The sequence below is a fragment of the Radiomyces spectabilis genome (genome assembly GCF_025331425.1).
Source record: "Radiomyces spectabilis strain NRRL 2753 chromosome Unknown BYT42scaffold_1, whole genome shotgun sequence".
NCBI lineage: Eukaryota > Fungi > Mucoromycota > Mucoromycetes > Mucorales > Radiomycetaceae > Radiomyces > Radiomyces spectabilis.
This window is the reverse complement of record NW_026251926.1, coordinates 1,568,212-1,592,175: the sequence shown is the minus strand read 5'-3', so window position 1 is coordinate 1,592,175 and position 23,964 is coordinate 1,568,212. Positions and strand designations below refer to the sequence as shown.

At 41.7% G+C, this 23,964-nt stretch overlaps 8 protein-coding genes across 8 annotated transcripts; 4 read left to right on the top strand and 4 right to left on the bottom strand.

Annotated features, from left to right (window-relative positions):
- Positions 1-308: 308 nt before the first annotated feature.
- BYT42DRAFT_507640 (uncharacterized protein) lies at positions 309-2,333 on the top strand. Its single transcript, XM_051565115.1, has 2 exons — positions 309-416; positions 478-2,333. Exons 1-2 carry the CDS (start codon positions 379-381, stop codon positions 2,159-2,161), a joined length of 1,722 nt encoding a protein of 573 aa, XP_051428378.1. The 5' UTR covers positions 309-378; the 3' UTR covers positions 2,162-2,333.
- Positions 2,334-2,668: 335 nt separating this feature from the next.
- BYT42DRAFT_552432 (major facilitator superfamily domain-containing protein) lies at positions 2,669-4,923 on the top strand. The gene is made up of 6 exons (XM_051566374.1): positions 2,669-3,019; positions 3,094-3,479; positions 3,544-3,615; positions 3,688-3,917; positions 3,978-4,114; positions 4,180-4,923. The coding sequence occupies exons 1-6, from the start codon at positions 2,791-2,793 to the stop codon at positions 4,695-4,697; spliced, it is 1,572 nt and encodes a 523-aa protein (XP_051428377.1). The 5' UTR covers positions 2,669-2,790; the 3' UTR covers positions 4,698-4,923.
- On the bottom strand, positions 4,902-6,451 carry BYT42DRAFT_20902 (uncharacterized protein). Its single transcript, XM_051562552.1, has 4 exons — positions 5,990-6,451; positions 5,718-5,894; positions 5,582-5,644; positions 4,902-5,506 (listed from the first exon to the last, which is right to left on the bottom strand). The coding sequence occupies exons 1-4, from the start codon at positions 6,164-6,166 to the stop codon at positions 5,057-5,059; spliced, it is 867 nt and encodes a 288-aa protein (XP_051428376.1). The 5' UTR covers positions 6,167-6,451; the 3' UTR covers positions 4,902-5,056.
- Positions 6,452-8,589: 2,138 nt separating this feature from the next.
- BYT42DRAFT_552418 (velvet factor-domain-containing protein) lies at positions 8,590-11,007 on the bottom strand. Its single transcript, XM_051566373.1, has 9 exons — positions 10,690-11,007; positions 10,554-10,615; positions 10,401-10,464; positions 10,168-10,319; positions 10,014-10,098; positions 9,884-9,945; positions 9,803-9,820; positions 9,666-9,747; positions 8,590-9,568 (listed from the first exon to the last, which is right to left on the bottom strand). Exons 1-9 carry the CDS (start codon positions 10,749-10,751, stop codon positions 8,938-8,940), a joined length of 1,218 nt encoding a protein of 405 aa, XP_051428375.1. The 5' UTR covers positions 10,752-11,007; the 3' UTR covers positions 8,590-8,937.
- Positions 11,008-13,080: 2,073 nt separating this feature from the next.
- On the top strand, positions 13,081-13,655 carry BYT42DRAFT_488004 (uncharacterized protein; the record flags this gene model as incomplete). The annotated part of the gene is given in 2 exon segments (XM_051563845.1): positions 13,081-13,486; positions 13,498-13,655. Coding segments are annotated over 2 exon segments (564 nt in total), but the record flags the coding sequence as incomplete, so codon positions are not given.
- Positions 13,656-14,041: 386 nt separating this feature from the next.
- BYT42DRAFT_609604 (uncharacterized protein) lies at positions 14,042-15,702 on the top strand (the record flags this gene model as incomplete). Its single annotated transcript, XM_051571284.1, has 8 exons — positions 14,042-14,050; positions 14,176-14,225; positions 14,300-14,538; positions 14,638-14,691; positions 14,762-15,040; positions 15,110-15,397; positions 15,462-15,564; positions 15,636-15,702. 8 exons carry the CDS (start codon positions 14,042-14,044, stop codon positions 15,700-15,702), a joined length of 1,089 nt encoding a protein of 362 aa, XP_051428373.1.
- A 398-nt stretch (positions 15,703-16,100) lies between these two features.
- On the bottom strand, positions 16,101-16,654 carry BYT42DRAFT_488755 (uncharacterized protein; the record flags this gene model as incomplete). Its single annotated transcript, XM_051563896.1, is given in 2 exon segments — positions 16,101-16,258; positions 16,270-16,654. Coding segments are annotated over 2 exon segments (543 nt in total), but the record flags the coding sequence as incomplete, so codon positions are not given.
- A 2,932-nt stretch (positions 16,655-19,586) lies between these two features.
- Positions 19,587-23,684, bottom strand: BYT42DRAFT_640960 (ankyrin repeat-containing domain protein). The gene is made up of 3 exons (XM_051572540.1): positions 23,514-23,684; positions 20,994-23,452; positions 19,587-20,929 (listed from the first exon to the last, which is right to left on the bottom strand). Exons 2-3 carry the CDS (start codon positions 23,323-23,325, stop codon positions 20,025-20,027), a joined length of 3,237 nt encoding a protein of 1,078 aa, XP_051428371.1. The 5' UTR covers positions 23,326-23,452; positions 23,514-23,684; the 3' UTR covers positions 19,587-20,024.
- Positions 23,685-23,964: the final 280 nt, after the last annotated feature.

The window sequence follows — 23,964 nt, the reverse complement described above, 5'->3', positions numbered from 1 at the left end:
CATGTTTGCGGGCGATGTTTCGCGCCTTTGAAAAAGAGAGGACGACAAAGGCGAGGAAGACGTACCAACAGGTATTCGAGGTGATGACATGACATGGATTTCCAAGTTATTTATTCCCATCAGACTGATCTGCCTATCTTAACTATGGGTACTCTCAGGTCAATAGAGCTCAGTCTCTGTAACAAACGCTTGTCCAGGCAATTCGGAAACCACTTTTCATACTCCGTATAGAACTCCTGTAATGGAAACGCGATTCACTCTTCAAAATTGTCTGAAACAAAATCGCGGAGTGGGGCAGCTTGCTCCAGCTTTCTTTCTCATCTTTCTCGTCCCGGTTCTGTACGGTTGGACGTGTTATCATTATTGTTCAGAGTTATCATGAATTCATATTATCTAGGTGTTGATGTTGGTACAGGGTATATATACAATTATTTCATTATTGCCAGATAACATGAGCTCAATTGAACGTCCCTATAGTTCAGCACGAGCCGCTGTAATAGACGCAGAGGGATCCTTGGTTGCTTTAGCTGTTGAACCTATCATGACATACAACCCCAAGCATGATATTTTTGAGCAATCCGCAAACAATATATGGGAAAGCATTTGTAAAACTGTACGAGAAGCAATGGCCCAAGCAAAAATCGCTCCCGAGCAGGTGAAAGGTCTTGGGTTTGACGCTACTTGCTCGCTCGTCGTGTTGGATAAAAGTGGCGCTCCATTGTCGGTCGATCAGGTATCCGGATACGACGACCATAACCTCAACATTATCCTTTGGGCAGATCACCGTGCACTTGATCAAGCGAACCGCATCAATGCAACTCAACACGATGTTCTCCGTTACGTCGGTAACACCATTAGCTTGGAAATGGAGATTCCAAAGATTCTTTGGTTGAAGGAGAATATGCCACCTGCGAAATGGGATGCCATTGGATACCTTTTTGATCTTCCGGACTACCTAACTCACCGTGCGACCGGCAGTTTTGCACGATCGACATGCTCACTCACATGTAAATGCTCTTACTTGCCCAAAGGCGTTGGTAAAGGCTGGGATGAATCCTACTTCAAAGCCATTGGTCTGGAGTGCTTGATCAACGACGAACAGCAACGACTCGGCGGGACTGATGTGGATAATCTTCCCATGGCAGGGGATTGTATCGGCAAATTGACAGCTGAAGCTGCAGCACAGCTCGGATTGCCGGAGGGATTGCCAGTGGGATCGGCAGTCATCGATGCATATGCTGGAGCTATTGCAACCTTGGGTGCAACACCATCACCCGTGGAACGCGACGCTTTGCTGGAAAGGTCCAGTTTGTCAAAGTTGGGTTCAAATCGTCTTGCCATCATTTGCGGTACTTCGAGTTGCCATATTGCGATGTCGCCCGATCCCATCTTTGTACCCGGAGTGTGGGGCCCGTATCGGTCTGTTATGATTCCTGACATGTGGTGCGCTGAAGGCGGTCAATCTTCGACGGGTCAACTAATCGATCACGTTTTGAAAACGCATCCTGCTCTTGAAGAAGCCCAACGATTAGCCGACGCCGAGAATATGAACATCTATGCGTATCTCAACAGACATCTGGAGTTGATGCAGCAATCGCATCAATTCAAACACCTGGAAGATCTTACTCGTCAAATGCACATCTACCCTGATTTCCATGGAAACCGGTCTCCACTTGCTGACCCTGGTCTAAAAGGAATGATTGTCGGTTTATCCTTGGATTCAAGTATCGACGATCTAGCAACTAAATATCTCGCTACACTTCAAGCTATTTCATGTCAAACAAGGCACATCATTGAATGTCTAAATGAGCGAGGTTATACGATCGACACCCTTTGTTTATCTGGAGGGCTCTGCAAAAACCCTGTTTTTGTGCGCTTACACGCTGATATTACTCGTTGTCGCGTAGTGCTACCCGAGTGTATCGATGGTGCGGTAGTGATAGGTGCAGCATTGTTGGGTGCTAAAGCTTCCGGTGTTTGTGATAATCTCTGGGAAGTCATGGTGCGCATGGGTCGCGCAGGACGCGAAGTGGAACCGACTACTGATAAGGAAGTCATTGCTATGAACGAAAGACGATATCGGGTCTTCCATGCTATGTTACAGGATCAGAAAAACTACGTCGACATCATGACGGGTGCGGATGAAAAATCATCAGATTAATCCGATGATCACATAATCGTTGGCCAAGTGATCAGTGGCAGAGTATTTTTCTTGACCCTTCAATCAATAAATCACTAATTCAAGTTACAAAAAAGCTTACAACATGGGATGAAGAACAGAATTGTACATGTATCATTATCGAAACATCGTTTTGTCCAACTAATGAAACGTGAGAATCGAAGATGAAATAGACCGATTTGGCAACTACGGAGATTGTTCGGAATTGAGTTATCAGATTGAACCAATATCCACATGACATCATTCACCAGCTATTCTATTTGCTGGCAGGGATTTGCAAAATGGCACTAAGAATATAAATGAAGCGAAGAAGGACCACAAGTAGTGAAGTGCAATGTAGCATACAATGCAACGTATCTAGAAGTTAGCTGCGTTAGTGCCGTATTTAATATTGTGCACTGCAAGTAAGCATAAGAAGTCACTTTTTTTTTTTCCACCAAAAGAATCTGATAGGGCACCAGTCCGCGTTCAATCCAATGTTGGACAAACCCTGGTTGACCGCACCTTTTTTTATTCCGCCTTCCTTCCCTTTTTTTATTTTTTTAATATCCTTTACATCGTTACTGGTTCTATTTCCTATAATAGTGCTGATTATCCTCTAATTATTACGCATGTCATCGCTGGACGAAGAACGTCAGCCGCTTTTACCGTCAACAAACAACGGATCCGGTTGTTGTGCAACCAAGAAGTCCTGTTGCGCATCAGGCAAAGGATGCTGTTCAACGCAAATGCGGCCACAAAGGTGCAACATACCGACTACTGATGATGATTACTGTCACTTGGCTGACGAACCCTGGGAATATAAAGCTGTGGCTTTGTCCTGTGCACTGTTTTTAGCAGGTGGGTGCCGCATCCACATTCTGCCATTTATTCCTTATAAGCGTGTTGATCCATGATATTATTATTGCTCATAGTTGGCAGTCACTTTGCCGCCCACACGCTAGGCGCCACGAAGAACATATTAAAGAAAGAATTTGATATCAGCAACTCACAATATGGTGTAATCCAATCGAGTGTATCTGTAGTGAATACCATCCTGCCTGTTTTGGGTGGCATTTTCATTGACGCTTTTGGTACGATTCCGGGCTCGATTCTTACGACGGTTCTGGTGGCATCAGGGAATATTCTTGTCGCCCTGTCTATTTCGTCAAAAAATTTACCCATGATGATCATTGGACGCGTGCTGTACGGCATTGGCAGCGGTACTGTAGTGATTGTGCAGGAAACTATTCTCAGCCAATGGTTCCGCGGCCGTAGTTTGGCAGCTGTTGTGGCTCTTATGTTGACCGTGAGCCGATTGGTAAGCAGTACACGTCAGGATTCAATGAGGTCAATATCAAACAAATCTTTGCTTTCGATTATAGGCGTCATTTCTAGCTCAAGCAACGGTTGTCCCAATTGCCCGTTGGACTGGTTGGTATGGCTACGGATTCTGGGTGGGTACCAATTGTCTATTCAAAGTTGAATTGCATTCTTTTACTAATCGATAATGTCTTATACTCGTGTAGTTTTCTGCTATGCTTTGCGTTTTCTCCCTGGTGGTGAATCTTGTATATATCATATTGTTACGCAGAGTATCCAACCCATCCGTCGATTGCCAGAAGCGCGTTGAAGTCATCAAGCGAAAGAAATCGTTCAGTTGGTCCAAATTACTGTTTTTACCTCACTCGTACTGGCTTATTGCCAGTATGGAATTCCTTTTGGGCGGAGCTTGGGGATGTTTTCTCCATATCAACAGGTAAGAAGCTTCATTTGGTTGCTCATATAAATAAGCTTCGAAATTAATTTGCTGCCATAGTGAATTTGTTAAATTCCGTTTCGGATTTGACGATGCGCATGCTGCCGCTACAGCCAGTGTAGCTCAAGTATTACCTGTGGCCCTGATGCCTATTTTAGGAATGTGCGTCGATCGTTATGGCAAACGAACATGGATGAGTGAGTTTTCCGAAAAAAAAGGAGTGTCTGTGCTTCGTCTTTCTCACCTCACAATTTGTTAATAGTGATCGGCAGCGGCATGTCTCTTTTGATCGCAATGTTGCTTCTGGAATTTACCAACATACATCCTATCTTGGGAATGCTGATTTTTAGCGTGAGCTTGTCGTTGGGACCAGTTGGTCTTGTGTCATCGGTACCTGTCATCTTGCCTTTATCACTGGTAGGCACGGGCATGGGGCTCATCAAATCGGGAACCAACATTGGCAGCGCTATTTTCGATATCACCACAGGCTTGTTGCAAGATGCAGATCGCAATAAGGGTTACAGCGGCGTGGTGCTTTTCTTTATTGCTATCGCATCACTTTCCGTCTTGGCTGGTGTGGTGCTTAGTATCCTTGATCACAGCATGTATAACGACATATTGGATCGGTCGGCAAGTCTCGCAGCGCGTATCAACAAAGACAAGACCCAAAACGCGGCGCCTACGCTCGTCAAACTAAAATCCAATTATTTTTACGCAACACTGTATCTTTCACTGGCAGCTGTCAGCTGGATGCTATTCTTCCATTTTGTGCTATTCTAACGGAATCCAATGCTCCTTGCATTCATCTTACATTGTTCTTCCTGCGTTGCATTTTTTACGTCTCTCACCCTCCTCTCTTCCATATTTTTCCCCTTACGATTCTTGTTATTATTTTATACCAGTTGTGTAGATAGAATACCGTTGTGTTATCACTATTTGTTTTGTTATTCATTTATAAAATCTAGAATATCATGTGGCCTGTCCAATGTATAAATGTAGCACAAGTAAACTGATTTTTCTTTTATTTTGTAACTGCAATGTGAGTTGCAGAAGTGGAGAAACTAGCTAGAGAAACGGATCGAAATGGAAAGTAGCATACACATTGAACAGACAATAACAAAGGACATGAATGAAATAGCTTATTTTTTGTAGAGAAGGCTTTCTCGTCGCTTATCATTGGGATCGGATCTTCCTGGTTGACCGGAACTGGGAGGGTTGGGCCAATATCCTACAGGATGCTGAGGTGGTGGAATATAGTGATGGGGGGCTTGTTGTGCAGGATGGTTGCCATAGAAAGACGAAGGGGGAGGCATCTGGCCATAGGGCTGAGGAGCTGAAGGCTGTTGCTGTGATTGTTGCGCTTGCTGTTGCTGCTGTTGCTGCTGCTGCTGTTGTGGCTGCTGCTGTTGTTGCTGTTGTTGTTGAGAATAGTGCTGATTCATATAGCCAGGATGATATCCGTTATTTGCACCAGGCATTTGTCTTTGCGGCGCAGCTTGATGATGTGGCGGATAATGACTGGCTGTAGCTTGATGATGGGCTGGATAAGCTTGATTGCCAGCAACTGGAGAGGGGCTGACCGGCTCCACCTAATATTTCAATCATGTCAACTGCTGTTCGCATAGTTTTCGTGTCTCGATGTGGGTGTGGGGAACCGAACTTACGTTTATGTTATTGTCATAGGGCACTTTTTTGTCCTCCATATTATTATAGGGTGCATCAGCACTCTTGAAGCGATCGTTTGATGTTAGTAACTTGTCGTTGCGCCATGGCATTCATCAACAAAGTGCAAATAGTTACCGTTGACGATTCTGGCACGGGATCTGGAGAATTCAAGCATTGTTGAATCAGATTTTTGCCCTCAGGTTTGGTAACGATGGGTTGCAGTTTCACAGTGGTGAAGGTATAGACAAGACCGGTCTCCGAAACTACCAGCAACAAGACTTGGGTGCCTGTCAATGTACTGAGTTCATAAGCCTATGCATGCCCAAATAAAGACATTAATATGACTTGCTGTTTCCTTGAACACCCCTGGAGATTTTTTCTTTTTTGTCTTATCAGGTATGTCTTGCCTTTTTCATAATCCCAGCTTTTCGCTTGGAGAAGGTGATATGGCGACGGTTTTTGTCTTCGATGTACTCAATCTTGATCTTGCGTCTTCCTGATCGTCGATTAGGTTTCTCATTGTCTGAGTCATCCCCAGAGTTGACATCGTCCTCATAAGGCTTTTCGTTCTTTAGCTCGTTCATTTTTGGATATTTTCGGAAAAGAGGAGTTGCCAAATCTAGCCAAAAGGTTTTTCAAAAGAGGTGGGAAAAAAAATAGCGAGCTGCCGGTTTTTTCCTCAAGCAACAACGGCGTTCCAAAAATTTGGAACACAGAAAGGACTGTTTCTCTTTTGAAAAAGTCGTGAAGATGTCGTCATTCTGCCTTCCTTCTACAATTTTGTCACCCAACAAATGCAGCATATTCAATGAAATTCGCTCAATACGTGCTACTCATGTCAAAGTAAATGAGGATACTTTATAGCAACTGTATAAACGATTAATTTCATAGCAATAGGCAGTTTTGTTCTCAGAGATCTGTCCGTGATGGTAACCGGTATGATCCAATCAAAAGCCATTAAACAAAAAGTAAACCCAATCCGCTGATAGAATGTCTGAAAACAAACCTCTCGCAAAACAGCTGAGTGTAATAGTTTGATTTTCCGCTCCACTGCATCCGTGGAAAGAAGGAAATCGCTGGTTGCGAAAATTCTAATTCGTTCTGATTAGGGAAAAATTTGCCCGGGAATTCAAATTTATCCACTCTCAGCAATGAAAGATGTGAGTCTTTTTGGGATCTTACTTGTTCTCCTGAAGAGGATCGCCCCAAGTGGAAAATGTGTTAATCGGTAGCTCAAAGTGAGATAATACAATGAATGGCTATGTATTCCTTTCTCAGCATGTCCCAGCAAACCGACATTCCCTATTAAAAAATCTCAGTGGCGATATGGGCTTCCATAAACCGTTTCTGGCAGATCAGCTTGCGCATGCAGCTATATATATATATGGATGCTCCTGAATTCAGGAGCTCTGATTGCTAGGCCGTTACGAAAAATGCAGAACTTAGCTTTTTGAAATAAAACAAGCTAGTGCCGTTGTATACATAAAAAGCGAAGACAAAAAATCCTCAGCGTTTACCAAGGAAGATCGTAGATCGTTGATTACAATGACGAGTAATCTCAGCTCTTTTGGTAAGTGAATTTTCAGGACCGATTATTCATGGCGGTGCCCAACCCCCCCACCCCTACGAAAATGAAGGCTATGAACCCATTCATTGAAACCCACAAAGTTAACCGCTAGAATTCGGTAAATGCTAGCGAGCGTCTTCATCCAATTGCAGAGTATCCGCCCAATTTGTTTTTCGTACCTGTGGCTCTCCTATGATTGCTCCAGCAACAAGAATCAAGTATGAAAAGAGCAAGGATAGGATGTCCTTCAATTAAGCTTTCTCTCCAAAAACAAGCCTTGAACAAAGACTCTTCCAGCTCCTGTGAGGTGGCAAATATCGCAAAATGATTTGCCAATAGTGTAAATATGAAAATATTCATATGGGTTTCTTTACTTCTGCCACACATCTTTATCATTCTCTTTTAGCTGTTTATCTCATGCTCGGTAAAATGCTGCTTTTTCAAGAAGAAGCCACTTGCAACTGCTGATAAGTAGCAGAATATAAAAGTTTCGGAAGCATACTTTAAGTTTGTTGAGAGAATTGGCACATGAATCTGGTTTTCCAAACACAGCGAAGCGGGGACCTGGTTTGGCTACAATTTTTCAAATCTTATCAATGGTGACAGAGACCGGGTTTCTGGGAAACGGTTCCTCGGCGCTGCCTTATTTGGATTATTTGCGACCGACGGTCTGATGTTCCACTCGAACTTTTTTTTTGGCTAATCGATTATCTACCAATACTCAATCCATGGAAATCGATATATCGATTATGGCATCAAGGTCAAGGTCAGTAAGTACTTTCAGCCGAAATGTTGGTCCTTATTGTTTTAGGTGCCTTTTGCTTAATCCACGGTAAGATTAGATAAACTTCATGGAGCATATGAGGAGGCATTTAACAGTTATGTGTATGAAGAAAAGTAAGTCCAAAGCATGAATACAACTACCAATAATTCGATTTCCATTTCATACAAATAAAGCAGGTGCTAACTTGAACCCATATTACAACACGGAAAAGCCCAAGCAAAGTGATGGAGCTGGATAGAGTAACTGGATACCTCGATCTGTCCAAATTTTGGTTACAGTATCAATGTCTCTGTTTTATGGCACCTTTTCTTTCCGCATATAAAGATAAGCATACTGTTGTCCGAGGGGAACGGAATCAAATCAACTTTTGCCCCTTTCTGTTTTTTATAAGTTTTTCCTATTTGAATGCACGAAGAGAGACGTTATAATAGCCGCCTTTCTTCTATGAGGATTCCACTCTGAATTCTACTTCTAAGAAGGCAAGAAGTTCGTAATAAACAATACCAAATTAGTTCCAACGTTTTTGTACTCGACATGCATCCTTGCTTAAACAGAAAATGGAAACACGGGTGCATACTTATTTGCAGACTCCGTCATGTGGTCATACAGATGGTGCATTTGTCCCGTAATGAACCCAGGATCTGGAAGCTTTTCTCCGCACATTTCAAACAGCGATATTGTATTTTCTATGCTTTAATCTTTTGTGAAAGGACGCTTTTGGGGGCGCACAACGCACGTTCGTGTTGCAAGCAATTTTTCATTTCTTTTTAAGCTAGCTCATCCCTAGTCTTCGGTGCGCCGTGTAAATTGGTGTTTGCATATGTGTCACATAGTAATTGTACAGCAATAGATGAAATTCATAAACATAGTGAATTAGAAATATAACTACAGCCACGCTGATATCGTTGGAGATTATACGTTGAGGATTTCATTATTTGGAGCATAGTTCGCGATGTAAAATAAAACTTGCTGGGCTGGTGTTAGTTAGATAAATGGGCCTTCCATCATGAAGCATGGTTATCGTCATTAATACAGTGCTGCGTATGAGGGTTTTGAGTGTCTTGTTGATAGTATGACGAATGAGGAACATAATATCCGAAGGTTGCTGCATGGCGTGGGTTTCGTGATGACATTAAAGGTGGCTGAACTCCGTAGCTGGGAGCTTCGGATATTTGAACACCGGATGCAGAGCAGTAAGGTGGGACCAGGGTCCGCTGGAAAGACGGCTGGCACGGATCATAATCGGTTCCAACAGAAGGTCGAGCTGGATAGCTTGTATGTCCGTAAGGTTCAGGCAAATCATTGTCAGGTTTGTCCGAAAGCAAATTTTGCATCGACATTGTATGCGTCGGCCGATGAATATCGGCTAAAAGGTCTTTAGGTGGTGGCAGAACTAGATTCTGAAACGATTTGGACTGGCGGTAAGCTGCGGGTGGCGGTGGCGGAGAGGGTGAATTATTATTCCATAAATGTGAATCAACCCTTTGGGATGAAGTAAGCAAGTCTTTCGTAGAAGGCAATAATACACCCATGGCGTTCTCACGATAATTCTCCAAAGGCGGGTTTTGTCGATCAGTATTTCCCGCCGAATCATCAGAATCCTGTTCCTCTCCTTGCAATGTCTTTCTCCGTTTCCTGTTCCAAAACAGGAATAAATGACATTGTATGCCATGTAAGCCATGGTTGTACAAGCAAAAAAGAAAAGTCATCTGAAAAAAAAGAAAGTTCTTACATGACGGTGGATGCTCGAGTCTCTTTTCTGACACGTATACGAACACCCTGATCCGAGAATGATCTTGTCAAGAATGTTGATTCTGCAGCCATTGTGAATTTATATCCTGTAAGACAGTTGACAGTATGTCTACATACCTGACATCCCAGGAAACGCTACAATAGCCATATCAATGATTCATCGATGTAAGTGCTACAAACACAATTTCGGAAGCTTACATTTGGGGGAATAAACTTGAAACGGGTCTGATAAAACGGAACACAAACAACGAACATCTAACCTGATAAGTCAGGCAACAATTGGTTATTACATAGTGGAAGAAAATTTCCCTACTGCCACTCCACGCACCCCACGATTTCGAATAAAGTAAACTTAAGTTTGTAGAACCCTTCGAGTCGAACGCTAATATCCGGGAAAACAAAGAATGCCCCATCTATGCAAGCATCACTGTAAGTGACAGGTTTTTGTAAGCGCAAGTTTAGAGTTTATTTTAAGACGTTACCTCGATTATCAACATCCTTCAATTTGTGCAGAGATTGGACCAATGCACCCGCTGTCGTTTGGTTGCCATTGATGATATGTAAATCCGTTCCGGCCTTGGCATCAATTAATGTTGCATATACAAAAAGATAGGCGCTGTATAAAAAATGTTCACTTTTGATAATGTGAGCCATATTTCTTTTTCTGCGGTGCGATTCTGACAATTGAGCGCGGGTGAAAGTAAGCTGAACTTACTCGGGGTCATTGTATGTCGGTAAAAGCTGAATAATCGGAGGGGGATCGATCGGCCTTCGATCCACTATTTTATTCTCTCCGTCAATAGACATGTCGGATCATTTGTTCCTGGGTCATCTTTTTTTTTTTTTTCATTCGTCGGGTTACGCAAACCTTTTTCTTTAAAACTACAAAGGCGAGCTTTACAAGGTTGTTGGCGAACAATGAGCATATAACTAATCAAGAATCATAGTTATAGATCGTACGAAGTTTAAAGTGGAAGCAGAAGTTTGCAAGGTCAAATATTTACGGCGAAGAATTTAACTTATTCGAGAACAAGTGAGATGTAAATGTTGTATGTGATGTTGCCATAGTGAAACGTAATATATGCAGTCAAAGAGAGTTAATATTTTAAAGACATTTAGTCGAGAATTGAAATAGATGATGTAAATCAGTAAGGACGAGTAAAAAGGAAGAAAATAAAAAGAGGGAAGAAAGGTCCGACATTGCACTTCTAATTATTTTATAAGTGCCTCAACGGAAATGGTACAGCATTCGAGTAAAGTTCAAAAGTAGAAAAAAGTCAGAAGGGGAAGCAGAGCAGCCGAAACCAAAAAACCAAAAAATCCAGAGGCTTGGATTCGATGAGAACAGAAATGACAACTTTATATGGATTTTGGTGCAATCTATAATTTTTTTGTTTCCAAAATCGCGTGCAATTTTCTCAGGATATCTCCCATGCTTCCAACACCGAAGGCTTGTGCTTAAACCTTTTTTGTTTGTTATTAGAAACACCTGCATAGTGTACCGGCAGAAAAGCTGACAACATCATTTATTTAGCAGCCATTTTTGAAAGTGTGAAGCACTAATTATGATATGAGGTGCCATAACTTGGAAAAATAAGTAAACAGATCTTTTTCGTCTCGAAGATTTGGCTGATCCAGTATCAGAGTTTTTGTCATTGGCCTAAGACTACAACTGAGCAGATGATATGGATCTTAGCCTCACAGCGCAAAATTGGAACAGGGCAGAAGTTTCCCCCCTTTTTCTTAAAAAATTGGAGCTGGATAACCGTGTTCAAGATTATGAGGACCCTTTTTTCAATTCATATACATTTTTAATCAAAAGTTCATTTTAAGTTTACATCGACACGTTCTGACGTTGAAAACGTTGGGGAATCTATTTCTTTTTATTTCAACAACGGCATAAACCCCTGCATACACACATTATTCTTTCTCCTGTGTGCTACACAGAGTGTACCTTGTTGTGTCTTGGGTTTCTCGTATGAAGATTTACCATCAGTTTTCATAAGAGTAAACTTCTTGTAGGCAACGACGACCTTCCCTTTCCCCTGTCAAATAACGAACGTTATGTAGTGGGCATTCTGTTGTGCTGCCTTGTTTTCAATGGTTGGCGTTTATCAATATGTAGCGACCTCCCGAAGAAAACAACCTACATAAGGTAAATCAACCCCGGGCAGCGATTTCCTCGCCTTTCCATACAGGGAAGGCTCTGTATGTGCATGTATCTCTCTTTCCTTGATATCACATCATGTGTTGGTATGCTGCATGCTGTACCTGAATAGGGAAAGCGTACAAGAAAAAAAAAAGAATCACACGAGAAAATACAAGTAGTAAACATCGTAAAAAGGAAAATATGAAACACAGGAGAGTAACAAAGAAGCTCCATACCACGATAGCTTGCAGGGAAACCACCCAGATTCAGTTTATAAGTTTATTGATGAAAATGGGTTTGCACGATCCAGCAGGGCGCAAACTCCTAAAAATATAGCTCTGCGAAATCACTGATTAGGCACCTTGCACGTATGGTATAGGAAAAGCCAACTTTGACCTCATCACTCCTACAAAATCGTAACTTTCAGGTCATGTCAAGTTTTGCTTGGCTTCGTGTTTTTCTACGCGACAGTATAACAAATGGACTTTCCGCATTTTGCTCTCAAAGAAATCTGACACTCGTATGAAGCCTATGTCTCGATCGCATCTATTGATTAAATCGCTGATCCTTCACTAAAGAAATGAATCGCTTCACACTGCGTTGCTCTCATATAAAAATGAAGTCACAATCAGATATGTGGGATCATTATCAGCTTCGAAAATCGTTACTGCCTATCAGATGCGCTAGATGCTAATAACCCCTGTCAAATCAGTATAAATGATCTGAGGGAAAAATATCTGAAGGCAAAGGAAAGGTTATGATTTGAAGGCAAAAGGTTGTGATGTGAGAGAAAAAGGTTATGATGTGAAGGCAAAAAAAAAAAAAAAAAAAAAAAAAGATGTGAGGGAAAAAGGTTATAATGTGAGGGAAAAATGTTATAATGTGAGGGGAAAAGGTTATATCTGAAGGAAAAAAAAAAAAAAAAAAAAAAGATGAGGGAAAAAGGTTATTCTGTGAGGGGTTGTGATGTGAGGAAAAAAGGCTGTGATGTGAGAGAAAAAGGTTATGATGTGAAGGAAAAGGTTATGATCTGAAGGCAAAAGGTTATGTGAGGGAAAAAGATTGATCTGAAGGCAAAAGGTTGTGATTTAGGCAAAATGTTATTGTGAGGGAAAAGTTGTGATGTGAGGGAAAAAGGTTATGATCTGAAGGCAAAAGGTTATGATCTGAGGGCAAAAGGTTATGATCTGAGGGCAAAAGGTTATGATCTGAAGGCAAAAGGTTATGATGAGGGAAAAGTTGTGATGTGAGGGAAAAAGGTTGTGATGTGAGGGAAAAAGGTTATGATCTGAGGGCAAAAGGTTATGATCTGAGGGAAAAAGGTTATGATCTGAGGGTAAAAGGTTATGATCTGAAGGCAAAAGGTTATGATGAGGGAAAAAGTTGTGATGTGAGGGCAAAAGGTTGTGATGTGAGGGAAAAAGGTTATGATCTGAGGGCAAAAGGTTATGATCTGAGGGAAAAAGGTTATGATCTGAGGGTAAAAGGTTATGATCTGAAGGCAAAAGGTTATGATGAGGGAAAAAGTTGTGATGTGAGGGCAAAAGGTTGTGATGTGAGGGAAAAAGGTTATGATCTGAGGGCAAAAGGTTATGATCTGAGGGCAAAAGGTTATGATCTGAGGGCAAAAGGTTATGATCTGAAGGCAAAAGGTTATGATGAGGGAAAAGTTGTGATGTGAGGGAAAAAGGTTGTGATGTGAGGGAAAAAGGTTATGATCTGAGGGCAAAAGGTTATGATCTGAGGGAAAAAGGTTATGATCTGAAGGCAAAAGGTTATGATTTGAAGGCAAAAGGTTGTGATGAGGGAAAAAGGTTGTGATGTGAGGGCAAAAAGTTGTGATGAGGGAAAAAGGTTGTGATCTGAGGGAAAAAGGTTATGATCTGAAGGCAAAAGGTTATGATTTGAAGGCAAAAGGTTGTGATGTGAGTGAAAAAGGTTAAAGGCAAAAGGTTGTGTGTGAGGGAAAAAGGTGGTGATGTAAAGGCAAAAGGTGGTGACTGAAACTTTTTAAGCCCAAGTCTTAAGTCTGTCGTTTGAAATTTTTCTTTGAATTTTCTGCAAACGATAAGGTGGTGCATAATCCTTATTCCACCTCACCCATATGAGTATGATACCAGCAACACAATCTTTTGCTCTCATTTTATTTACATTAACGAACGCTTGACCTAAGCAGGCCGACAATCAAATTTGTTCACAAGATCTCCATGAAGAACGTTTTATCGTGATATTGATTCGAACTTGTGTCCATGGTACACAACCAGTTCCTTGATTGATTTTAGTTCTCTATGCAAAGTTGTTAACATGTTAGTTGTTTATATAAGAAATCCATAATTTATAGGCGATTGTTTTCTTACTTGACAAATTTCCGTATATCCAGGGGATCCGTGGGTAAGCCAGCGTAGTCCAGGACAACAAGCTGCACGGAAAAGTTGGTTGATTTCGCAAACATAATCAAATCTTAGGCAGACACACCGTAAAGAAGTGACCGATGCCAATCGCGTTAAATGTAAAGCAATCGTTGACTCTTATCGTCCGCCACTGGAAGTTATCTATACAAGCAGCGAAGGCAACAGACGGCCTTTTACAATTGGCAAACAAGTTGTTGCACGGGATCCTTTTACATACCATCGTTATGCTGACACCCCTCCATCTTCTCCTCGTATTGTAAATACGGCGATTAGTGGCGATGAAACGATAAAATGTAGGCAAAAAAAAAAAAAAAAAATCAAAACAAATTAATGGCAATGACAACGAAGTTGTGAAAGAAATGGCGCATTCATTTTCTTTTTTAATGGTTTAGCCGCAGGCTCTGATTCTTCATCTGTTTCTTCTGACAAGTCGGCGTCCAATAATAGTAAGTGATTGCTTATTCGAGTGCAATGTGAAGTTGATTCTGCAGTGCTAACGTTGTCTCAACCACTTAGTTAAACCAACGAAACACTGCATACTTGATTTTTTCAAGTGCATCGCATCGGCAGATACCCCAGTGAACAAAGATTTATACACATTTGGCCATTGGAACACTATCGATTTATATGACCTTGTCAAGAGCTTTATGCCGAATGTAGTTGACATTTTCTCTGCCGCACAAGTGTCTGACTGGTTGTCAAAGGATGGTGGATTCAGCTGCTCGCAAATTGCACGCATCGGTACCAAAAGACAAAATGGACGACCTTTGTGGATTGTCAAGCAAGAGCATTGGGGTGATTATATGGATTATGGTGCATATCACAAAAGAAACGTGCAACAAACAATCCTTTTTTTTTTTATAGATGAAGTCTTGAAAGTCACCTTCAACACGAAATCGTTTTTAAACGCATCAATGGAATCACATGGTTGGATCAACGTCGGTTATGCACGAAAATCACGCACAAACGAACCTGTGCAAAACAAGATCAACTCAATGCAAAAGATGACATACTGCCTCCGTATCAAATGTCACTGTGCTAAAGTCTTCTTATCCCCCATGTGCTCCTCTGGATCGCCATTATGCCAACGTGATACAAAACCAAATCTCAATATCATGGACAGTGTTCGCCATAAACATGGCGATATGCAAGGTATAGACAGCAACGAAACTAGAGATTAACCGCCACTCACTTCTTTACGGTGTGTCTGCCTAAGATTTGATTATGTTTGCGAAATCAACCAACTTTTCCGTGCAGCTTGTTGTCCTGGACTACGCTGGCTTACCCACGGATCCCCTGGATATACGGAAATTTGTCAAGTAAGAAAACAATCGCCTATAAATTATGGATTTCTTATATAAACAACTAACATGTTAACAACTTTGCATAGAGAACTAAAATCAATCAAGGAACTGGTTGTGTACCATGGACACAAGTTCGAATCAATATCACGATAAAACGTTCTTCATGGAGATCTTGTGAACAAATTTGATTGTCGGCCTGCTTAGGTCAAGCGTTCGTTAATGTAAATAAAATGAGAGCAAAAGATTGTGTTGCTGGTATCATACTCATATGGGTGAGGTGGAATAAGGATTATGCACCACCTTATCGTTTGCAGAAAATTCAAAGAAAAATTTCAAACGACAGACTTAAGACTTGGGCTTAAAAAGTTTCAGTCACCACCTTTTGCCTTTACATCACCACCTTTTTCCCTCACACACAACCTTTTGCCTTTAACCTTTTTCACTCACATCACAACCTTTTGCCTTCAAATCATAACCTTTTGCCTTCAGATCATAACCTTTTTCCCTCAGATCACAACCTTTTTCCCTCATCACAACTTTTTGCCCTCACATCACAACCTTTTTCCCTCATCACAACCTTTTGCCTTCAAATCATAACCTTTTGCCTTCAGATCATAACCTTTTTCCCTCAGATCATAACCTTTTGCCCTCAGATCATAACCTTTTTCCCTCACATCACAACCTTTTTCCCTCACATCACAACTTTTCCCTCATCATAACCTTTTGCCTTCAGATCATAACCTTTTGCCCTCAGATCATAACCTTTTGCCCTCAGATCATAACCTTTTGCCCTCAGATCATAACCTTTTTCCCTCACATCACAACCTTTTGCCCTCACATCACAACTTTTTCCCTCATCATAACCTTTTGCCTTCAGATCATAACCTTTTACCCTCAGATCATAACCTTTTTCCCTCAGATCATAACCTTTTGCCCTCAGATCATAACCTTTTTCCCTCACATCACAACCTTTTGCCCTCACATCACAACTTTTTCCCTCATCATAACCTTTTGCCTTCAGATCATAACCTTTTACCCTCAGATCATAACCTTTTTCCCTCAGATCATAACCTTTTTCCCTCACATCACAACCTTTTTCCCTCACATCACAACTTTTCCCTCATCATAACCTTTTGCCTTCAGATCATAACCTTTTGCCCTCAGATCATAACCTTTTGCCCTCAGATCATAACCTTTTGCCTTCAGATCATAACCTTTTTCCCTCACATCACAACTTTTCCCTCACAATAACATTTTGCCTAAATCACAACCTTTTGCCTTCAGATCAATCTTTTTCCCTCACATAACCTTTTGCCTTCAGATCATAACCTTTTCCTTCACATCATAACCTTTTTCTCTCACATCACAGCCTTTTTTCCTCACATCACAACCCCTCACAGAATAACCTTTTTCCCTCATCTTTTTTTTTTTTTTTTTTTTTTTTTCCTTCAGATATAACCTTTTCCCCTCACATTATAACATTTTTCCCTCACATTATATTTTCCCTCACATTATAACCTTTTTCCCTCACATCTTTTTTTTTTTTTTTTTTTTTTTTTTTTTGCCTTCACATCATAACCTTTTTCTCTCACATCACAACCTTTTGCCTTCAAATCATAACCTTTCCTTTGCCTTCAGATATTTTTCCCTCAGATCATTTATACTGATTTGACAGGGGTTATTAGCATCTAGCGCATCTGATAGGCAGTAACGATTTTCGAAGCTGATAATGATCCCACATATCTGATTGTGACTTCATTTTTATATGAGAGCAACGCAGTGTGAAGCGATTCATTTCTTTAGTGAAGGATCAGCGATTTAATCAATAGATGCGATCGAGACATAGGCTTCATACGAGTGTCAGATTTCTTTGAGAGCAAAATGCGGAAAGTCCATTTGTTATACTGTCGCGTAGAAAAACACGAAGCCAAGCAAAACTTGACATGACCTGAAAGTTACGATTTTGTAGGAGTGATGAGGTCAAAGTTGGCTTTTCCTATACCATACGTGCAAGGTGCCTAATCAGTGATTTCGCAGAGCTATATTTTTAGGAGTTTGCGCCCTGCTGGATCGTGCAAACCCATTTTCATCAATAAACTTATAAACTGAATCTGGGTGGTTTCCCTGCAAGCTATCGTGGTATGGAGCTTCTTTGTTACTCTCCTGTGTTTCATATTTTCCTTTTTACGATGTTTACTACTTGTATTTTCTCGTGTGATTCTTTTTTTTTTCTTGTACGCTTTCCCTATTCAGGTACAGCATGCAGCATACCAACACATGATGTGATATCAAGGAAAGAGAGATACATGCACATACAGAGCCTTCCCTGTATGGAAAGGCGAGGAAATCGCTGCCCGGGGTTGATTTACCTTATGTAGGTTGTTTTCTTCGGGAGGTCGCTACATATTGATAAACGCCAACCATTGAAAACAAGGCAGCACAACAGAATGCCCACTACATAACGTTCGTTATTTGACAGGGGAAAGGGAAGGTCGTCGTTGCCTACAAGAAGTTTACTCTTATGAAAACTGATGGTAAATCTTCATACGAGAAACCCAAGACACAACAAGGTACACTCTGTGTAGCACACAGGAGAAAGAATAATGTGTGTATGCAGGGGTTTATGCCGTTGTTGAAATAAAAAGAAATAGATTCCCCAACGTTTTCAACGTCAGAACGTGTCGATGTAAACTTAAAATGAACTTTTGATTAAAAATGTATATGAATTGAAAAAAGGGTCCTCATAATCTTGAACACGGTTATCCAGGTCCAATTTTTTAAGAAAAAGGGGGGAAAACTTCTGCCCTGTTCCAATTTTGCGCTGTGAGGCTAAGATCCATATCATCTGCTCAGTTGTAGTCTTAGGCCAATGACAAAAACTCTGATACTGGATCAGCCAAATCTTCGAGACGAAAAAGATCTGTTTACTTATTTTTCCAAGTTATGGCACCTCATATCATAATTAGTGCTTCACACTTTCAAAAATGGCTGCTAAATAAATGATGTTGTCAGCTTTTCTGCCGGTACACTATATGTAATTTTCACCTTTTTCTTAAGCATGCTTCTTCAGTCCATAAAGCATTTACCTTCGATAGACTGCACAGTATTAGGCATTTCCACAAGTTGTAAACGCCCCGCAATGGGACCCAAGAGGGACCTAAGACTCTTTTCACCACTCGTGGAGGGATGTCTTACTGTAAGATGCAGGACCTTTCGAACTGCGTTCAGAAGCATTTTCAGTTGAACGTGTTCGCAAGGTTGACCAAACGATGTTCGCTAGTCCTTGTGTGCTTCTTTCACCAGGACTCGAGCGTCCCTTCCAGTTAAGGCGACCGTGTCCCTTTTCACCCTCGTGAGCGCCCCTCTGTCCAGGGTTCTTCAGGGCAAGAGACATGTTGGACGTGGTACGTTAAGATCCTCAGTGCTCATGGTCTCCCCCATCCGGCTTCTTAAGAAGTCGACGTGCAAAAGCAATAGTAAAAACGAACCTTGTGGCATATTCAAAAAGGAAACCGGGTTTCAGGATCTTTGTAATACAGGATGGAGGAAAAAGTTCTGCTCTGGCCTACTTCTTTTCAAAAACCTGAGGTTTGAAAGACCCTGTTCATTGTTACAAGAGCCTTTTTTCTATTCACATGCACATTTTATCGAAAGCTTATTTTTAGGTTTGTATCGACATGTTTTGATGATGGAAACTTTAGGAAAATCATGTCTTTTTATTTGCGAGATACTATACGAATATACGCATTTCTATTCTATACGTGCGTACAGTTTAAACTGTAACTTCCTCTATGAATACTTACCAGTGGTTTCCATAAAATGAACCACCTTGGTGCTAATAAAATGCTTCATTTCCACTGTAACTCAAATGAATCTTTTCTTCATCCACGTTTTGTTGCGCCTCTTCTCAATATCCAGCAACCTCCGGAAACGCAAGCTATATTTTCGGATAAAACCACCCCGAGCAAAGTTGCTTTTCGCTTTTTTGCATGCAAAGACAAATCCTTTCCTATGCACATGTTGAATGAAATCAGTGACACGTGTATCAGCAATATAGTGAATCTACTATACTCGTAAACAACATTTGCTTTCGTTATCAGGATGCAAGCATTTGATGATTTGTTTTCAGTAGTGATTATGAGAACAAACAGAGGAAACTTTTACATTGCGTTACGCTAGATATATACAAAAGTGCTTTCGCCACGACACCAAATTTTTTTGATTCAATATATACCGGTTCCTGAAGAGGCCAGATTACATGCAAAAGAAAGACTCTGGGTAACTGGTGATTATATCGTCAGCGAGTGAGACTCTTCGCTCCATGTGAAAGTGGCACGAAGTGATTTTTGAGTCGATGCGCTGCGAAGTTTCTTTTCTTTCTTTTTGTTTTTGCTTGGAGAGGGGGAGGAAGTGTACAAATGCTGGGGTATGGATTTGCTGACGATGAAAAAAAATGAGGGTTGAAACATATGAAGTTAGTCACGGGACGGCTGGTTGAATTTGATCATGTTGCATTTCCGCAACTTCATAGCGATCTTCGGCGGTAAATTCGGTTGGATCATTGAATCAGCGTGCGAAAAAGAAGCAGATGGCGTACTGGCAGCCGTGCTATCTTGATAGGTCATGTCCAAATTAATCGTGATGATGTTGCCGATCAAATGACTGTAATCCCTCCTGATCAAGGAAGTGACAGCGTCCAAACGGATAAAAGATAACTGGGTATCCAAAAAGATTCGTTTGACTCTCGCTTTCAATGCTGCGTGTGATGGAATGGTTGGATTGAGCGTTCGACAAAGAATAGCAGATAACGGCGACCAGAATTGTGTTTTTTCCCGGATCGTTACCGCACGACGATGCAAATACGAATATCGTTTCCAGAAAGAACTCATACAGAGCCCCATAAATAAGCTCACTTGCAGATCAAGCACGTAAAACGTGGACGTGGATGCTGCATTGTTGTCGGTCAATTGGACTGTATACAGTGGCAAAAAGTGAATCGGCTCGGAAAAGTAGCTGTGATCCTCGGCGTTTGTCCGTAATATCGAAATAAGGTCGTCTCCTTCCGATTCTTCTTTAACAATTGCTTCCATCACGTGCTTCTCTGGTGGCGGAGTAGGTATAGGTGTGTTGGGACTTCGAACCGATGGATCCGTATTGGTTATGCATCGCTTCTGCAGCGAGCTTTCTGGAGCGTTGGCTAACTCATCGTCATTTGACGCTGAATATCTATCCATTACCGAAACATCCTCCACGGGTTTCTCCAGTTTGATAGGTACATCACATTTGTCATGATCCGATACAACTGTTTCCGCTTCTAGAGAAGAAGCACGTACTAGGCGTCGACGTTTTACGGGTTTGGGTGACAGTGATGCTTGCATATCTACTTACAGCACGTGATAAGAATCAATGACCATTTTCAAATGTCCAAAATCCTCTTTACTTACATTTGGAAGAGTCAGTGATATCCTTGGTATCGGGTGTGTTTCCGGTTACGGTTGCATTCGCAGTTCCAGTCACCATGACATCTTCGTGACTATTTTGTTTCATTCTTCCTGACTTCCGTTGCCGGCGACTTTGAGATGCTTGCTTCAAGATGAAAGAGCGGATCACTTGCTCAATATCGTCAAACCCCATTTCTATCGCGATATCCAAAGCATTATCCCCTTTCGTATTCGTGATATGTACGTCAGCGCCACGTCCTAACAGCAATTTAACAATTTCGGGGTGTCGATTTTCGGTCGCATCATGAAGTGGGGTATCGAGATCAGCACTTTGAGCATTGGCATTCGCCCCATTGTCGAGAAGAACCTCCACCACCTCTAGATGTCCGCGTAAAGCTGCTTCATGCAATGGTGTCCAGCCAGCATTATCCACTTCATTAGGGTTCGCGCCTTTCTCCAATAATTGTTGCACAATCTCCACATCGCCACGTACAGCCCATTTGTGCAATTGCGTTCGACCGCTCGTGTCTTTTTTATGCACGTTAAGTTTTCCAACATCGGGTCGACTTTTGGGCGTTTCTGATCGTACGTCTCTGTCCAAGGAGGCTTCCCTCGATTCGTCTCGGCTACCGTGTTTTCTTCTTGTCGCCCGTCTCCTTTTTCGTGGTAATGGTAACAAAGGCAGTAAATCCGGATCTTGTTGCTCGTAGTAATCGTTATCGTCCGTAACTTTGCCTCTTCCGCGTTTAGGTTTGGTTTCAAGATGCGCAAAGGCCTTCATATACGACTGCACTTTTCGTTCTTCTCGTGACAAAGTACGTTTCGTGTCTTCAGATGCACTTGCAACCGTACCGTAAAGATGCGGAATTTCAACCGTATATTTCGCAGCGTTGTTCACGATATCCACGGTTTGTTGTTGTTTACGTTCTTCGTCCATCTTGGCAGTCAGCACCTGTCGAATCGTCACGGATCCTGCAATATCGTATGCCGTTTTCCCCTCATTGTTGACTTTCTTGACATCGGCACCTGCTTCTAGTAGATATTGAACAACATCTTGATGGCCATTCCTGCTCGCACAGTGTAAAGGGGTGTCGCCACGAGAGTCGGTCATATTTATCAAAGCTCCATGGTCCGCTAAAAATTTCACGATTGTCAAGTGACCATTCGTGGCTGCGTCATGCATTGGAGCCCATCCTGATGCATTCTGGATATTGACATTGGCCCCTTGATCCACTAGTCGTGCTACTTCATCGTGATTGCCACCAACACACGCACGGTGTAATATCGTACGTCCGTTATCGTCACGAGCGGTAAGATGATTCAACTGAGATATGCGCTTCTTCAAGATATTTGAACAAGCTGTATCTTCACACACATCCAACGGTTGTTGATTCTCTTTGTTCAAGGCAAAAACGTTCGCACCTGAATCCACCAATAATTGAACACAATCGGCAAATCCGTTGGAACAGGCATCATGTAGTGGCGTATCATCTCCAAATCCGCGAGCGTTTACCATGGCATGACAGCTGACCAAATATTTCGCAATTTCATATTGTCCTTTCAACGCCGCTTCGTGCAATGGTGTCCAGCCGGCATTATCTCGGTGATTCACATTAGCTCCTTGTTTTACCAGTTCTTTCACCTTGTCTAAATGACCAGCTCTGGTAGCTCCAAAAATTTTCGTACGTCCCATCTTGTCCGGCTTGTTTGGATTGGTGCCGTGGCCGCGTTTGCGCCGTGACTCTGAACCATTTGTATCCAGTTTTGCATCTTTGTTGGCATTGGATCCTTCAGCGATCGAAGACAATTTCGAGCTTCCTCGTTGTTCCGTATCCACTCCTGCTTTCTGAGATGAAGAGCGCTCTCGACCATTCACGGCACCGGATTTGTTGGATGTCCATTCCTGACTATCCAAGCTACTTAAATCGCCATCGTCTATATCGGATATGCTTGTAGACTCTGAGAATAAGGATGATCGTCTCCTTGACGGTGTGCTTGGTTCTGATGCTAACTGTTCGGTGTTAGACCGACGGGATGATCGAAGATTAGCGCAATACTGTTGATGGTCTTCATCGTCAGTGTCGTTTTCGCTGTCATTCCTTAATGGGCTCGAAGATATACTATCATCAACGTAATCGTCGTCCGTATCCGATCGGTCATCCATGACAATGAAATCATTGTCCGGTCTTGCAGTGTCACTTCTTGACAGATGACGGCGAGCACGGCTTGATAATTTTTGGCTCTTATGCAGATTCATATGTGAGTTGATTTCGTCATCGTCGTCGACCGTTGTGCGATCGTTTTTTCGTCGTTTTCCTGTTGAGCTACGATGCATACGCTGATATATCGTCCGGCCGTTTACTGATAAATACAAATACAATCTTCAATTCCGCCAGCACTGCCAAGAAATTGCTAGGAATATTCGTCTATATACAATTCAATCCAAGCCGAAATGATCTAGACTATTTAATTCGTAAAAATGAGCCCTCTGTGATAATTAGATGCAACGTTCAAATCACTTACGTCAATGGACAAAGGTAAATGCGCAGTCAGAATGACGACGTGGTTAAATTCAAAAGAAACAAAGAGTAACAACACAAAATGTAAGTTTGTAATACCTTGAAATTTACAATCGATGGTTTTATATACGATCAGGAGCAGGAATGTGACAGAGAATCAACCAAAGAGTGAGGCAGGAAAGAAGAAGCAGCGGATCTCAAAAAGAAAGTTGGAAGACTTTTCTTTCTTTTTTTTTTTTTTTTCAATTTGCGACTTTTTATAACTCCGCCGTTCAGAACTGTAGGTCAATGATCCGCTGGTTTTTTTCCTGCGACCAATGAACATCGATATAATACAAAAAATGAACAGCAGCGTTGAAAATACACGCTTTGACCAATAAGATCCAATCAGTTACCGGATTAAAACTTTCATACATCAGTTATTAAAATGGAGTCACCCTTGTTTATGCAAGTTA

Coding starts and splice junctions, on each gene's coding strand:
- BYT42DRAFT_552432 (XM_051566374.1), top strand. CDS start 2,791: ATGTCATCGCTGGACGAAGAACGTCAGCCGCTTTTACCGTCAACAAAC. Junction 3,480..3,543: donor TGTTGACCGTGAGCCGATTG/GTAAGCAGTACA, acceptor TTTCGATTATAG/GCGTCATTTCTAGCTCAAGC. Junction 3,918..3,977: donor TGTTTTCTCCATATCAACAG/GTAAGAAGCTTC, acceptor TTGCTGCCATAG/TGAATTTGTTAAATTCCGTT.
- BYT42DRAFT_507640 (XM_051565115.1), top strand. CDS start 379: ATGAATTCATATTATCTAGGTGTTGATGTTGGTACAGG. Junction 417..477: donor GGTGTTGATGTTGGTACAGG/GTATATATACAA, acceptor ACGTCCCTATAG/TTCAGCACGAGCCGCTGTAA.
- BYT42DRAFT_20902 (XM_051562552.1), bottom strand. CDS start 6,166: ATGAACGAGCTAAAGAACGAAAAGCCTTATGAGGACGATGTCAACTCT. Junction 5,895..5,989: donor AAGCTGGGATTATGAAAAAG/GCAAGACATACC, acceptor GGGCATGCATAG/GCTTATGAACTCAGTACATT. Junction 5,507..5,581: donor CCTATGACAATAACATAAAC/GTAAGTTCGGTT, acceptor TTGAAATATTAG/GTGGAGCCGGTCAGCCCCTC.
- BYT42DRAFT_640960 (XM_051572540.1), bottom strand. CDS start 23,325: ATGCATCGTAGCTCAACAGGAAAACGACGAAAAAACGATCGCACAACG. Junction 20,930..20,993: donor TATCACTGACTCTTCCAAAT/GTAAGTAAAGAG, acceptor TGCTGTAAGTAG/ATATGCAAGCATCACTGTCA.
- BYT42DRAFT_552418 (XM_051566373.1), bottom strand. CDS start 10,751: ATGGCAACATCACATACAACATTTACATCTCACTTGTTCTCGAATAAG. Junction 10,616..10,689: donor AATAAGTTAAATTCTTCGCC/GTAAATATTTGA, acceptor ATTCTTGATTAG/TTATATGCTCATTGTTCGCC. Junction 9,946..10,013: donor ACTTTATTCGAAATCGTGGG/GTGCGTGGAGTG, acceptor CTGACTTATCAG/GTTAGATGTTCGTTGTTTGT.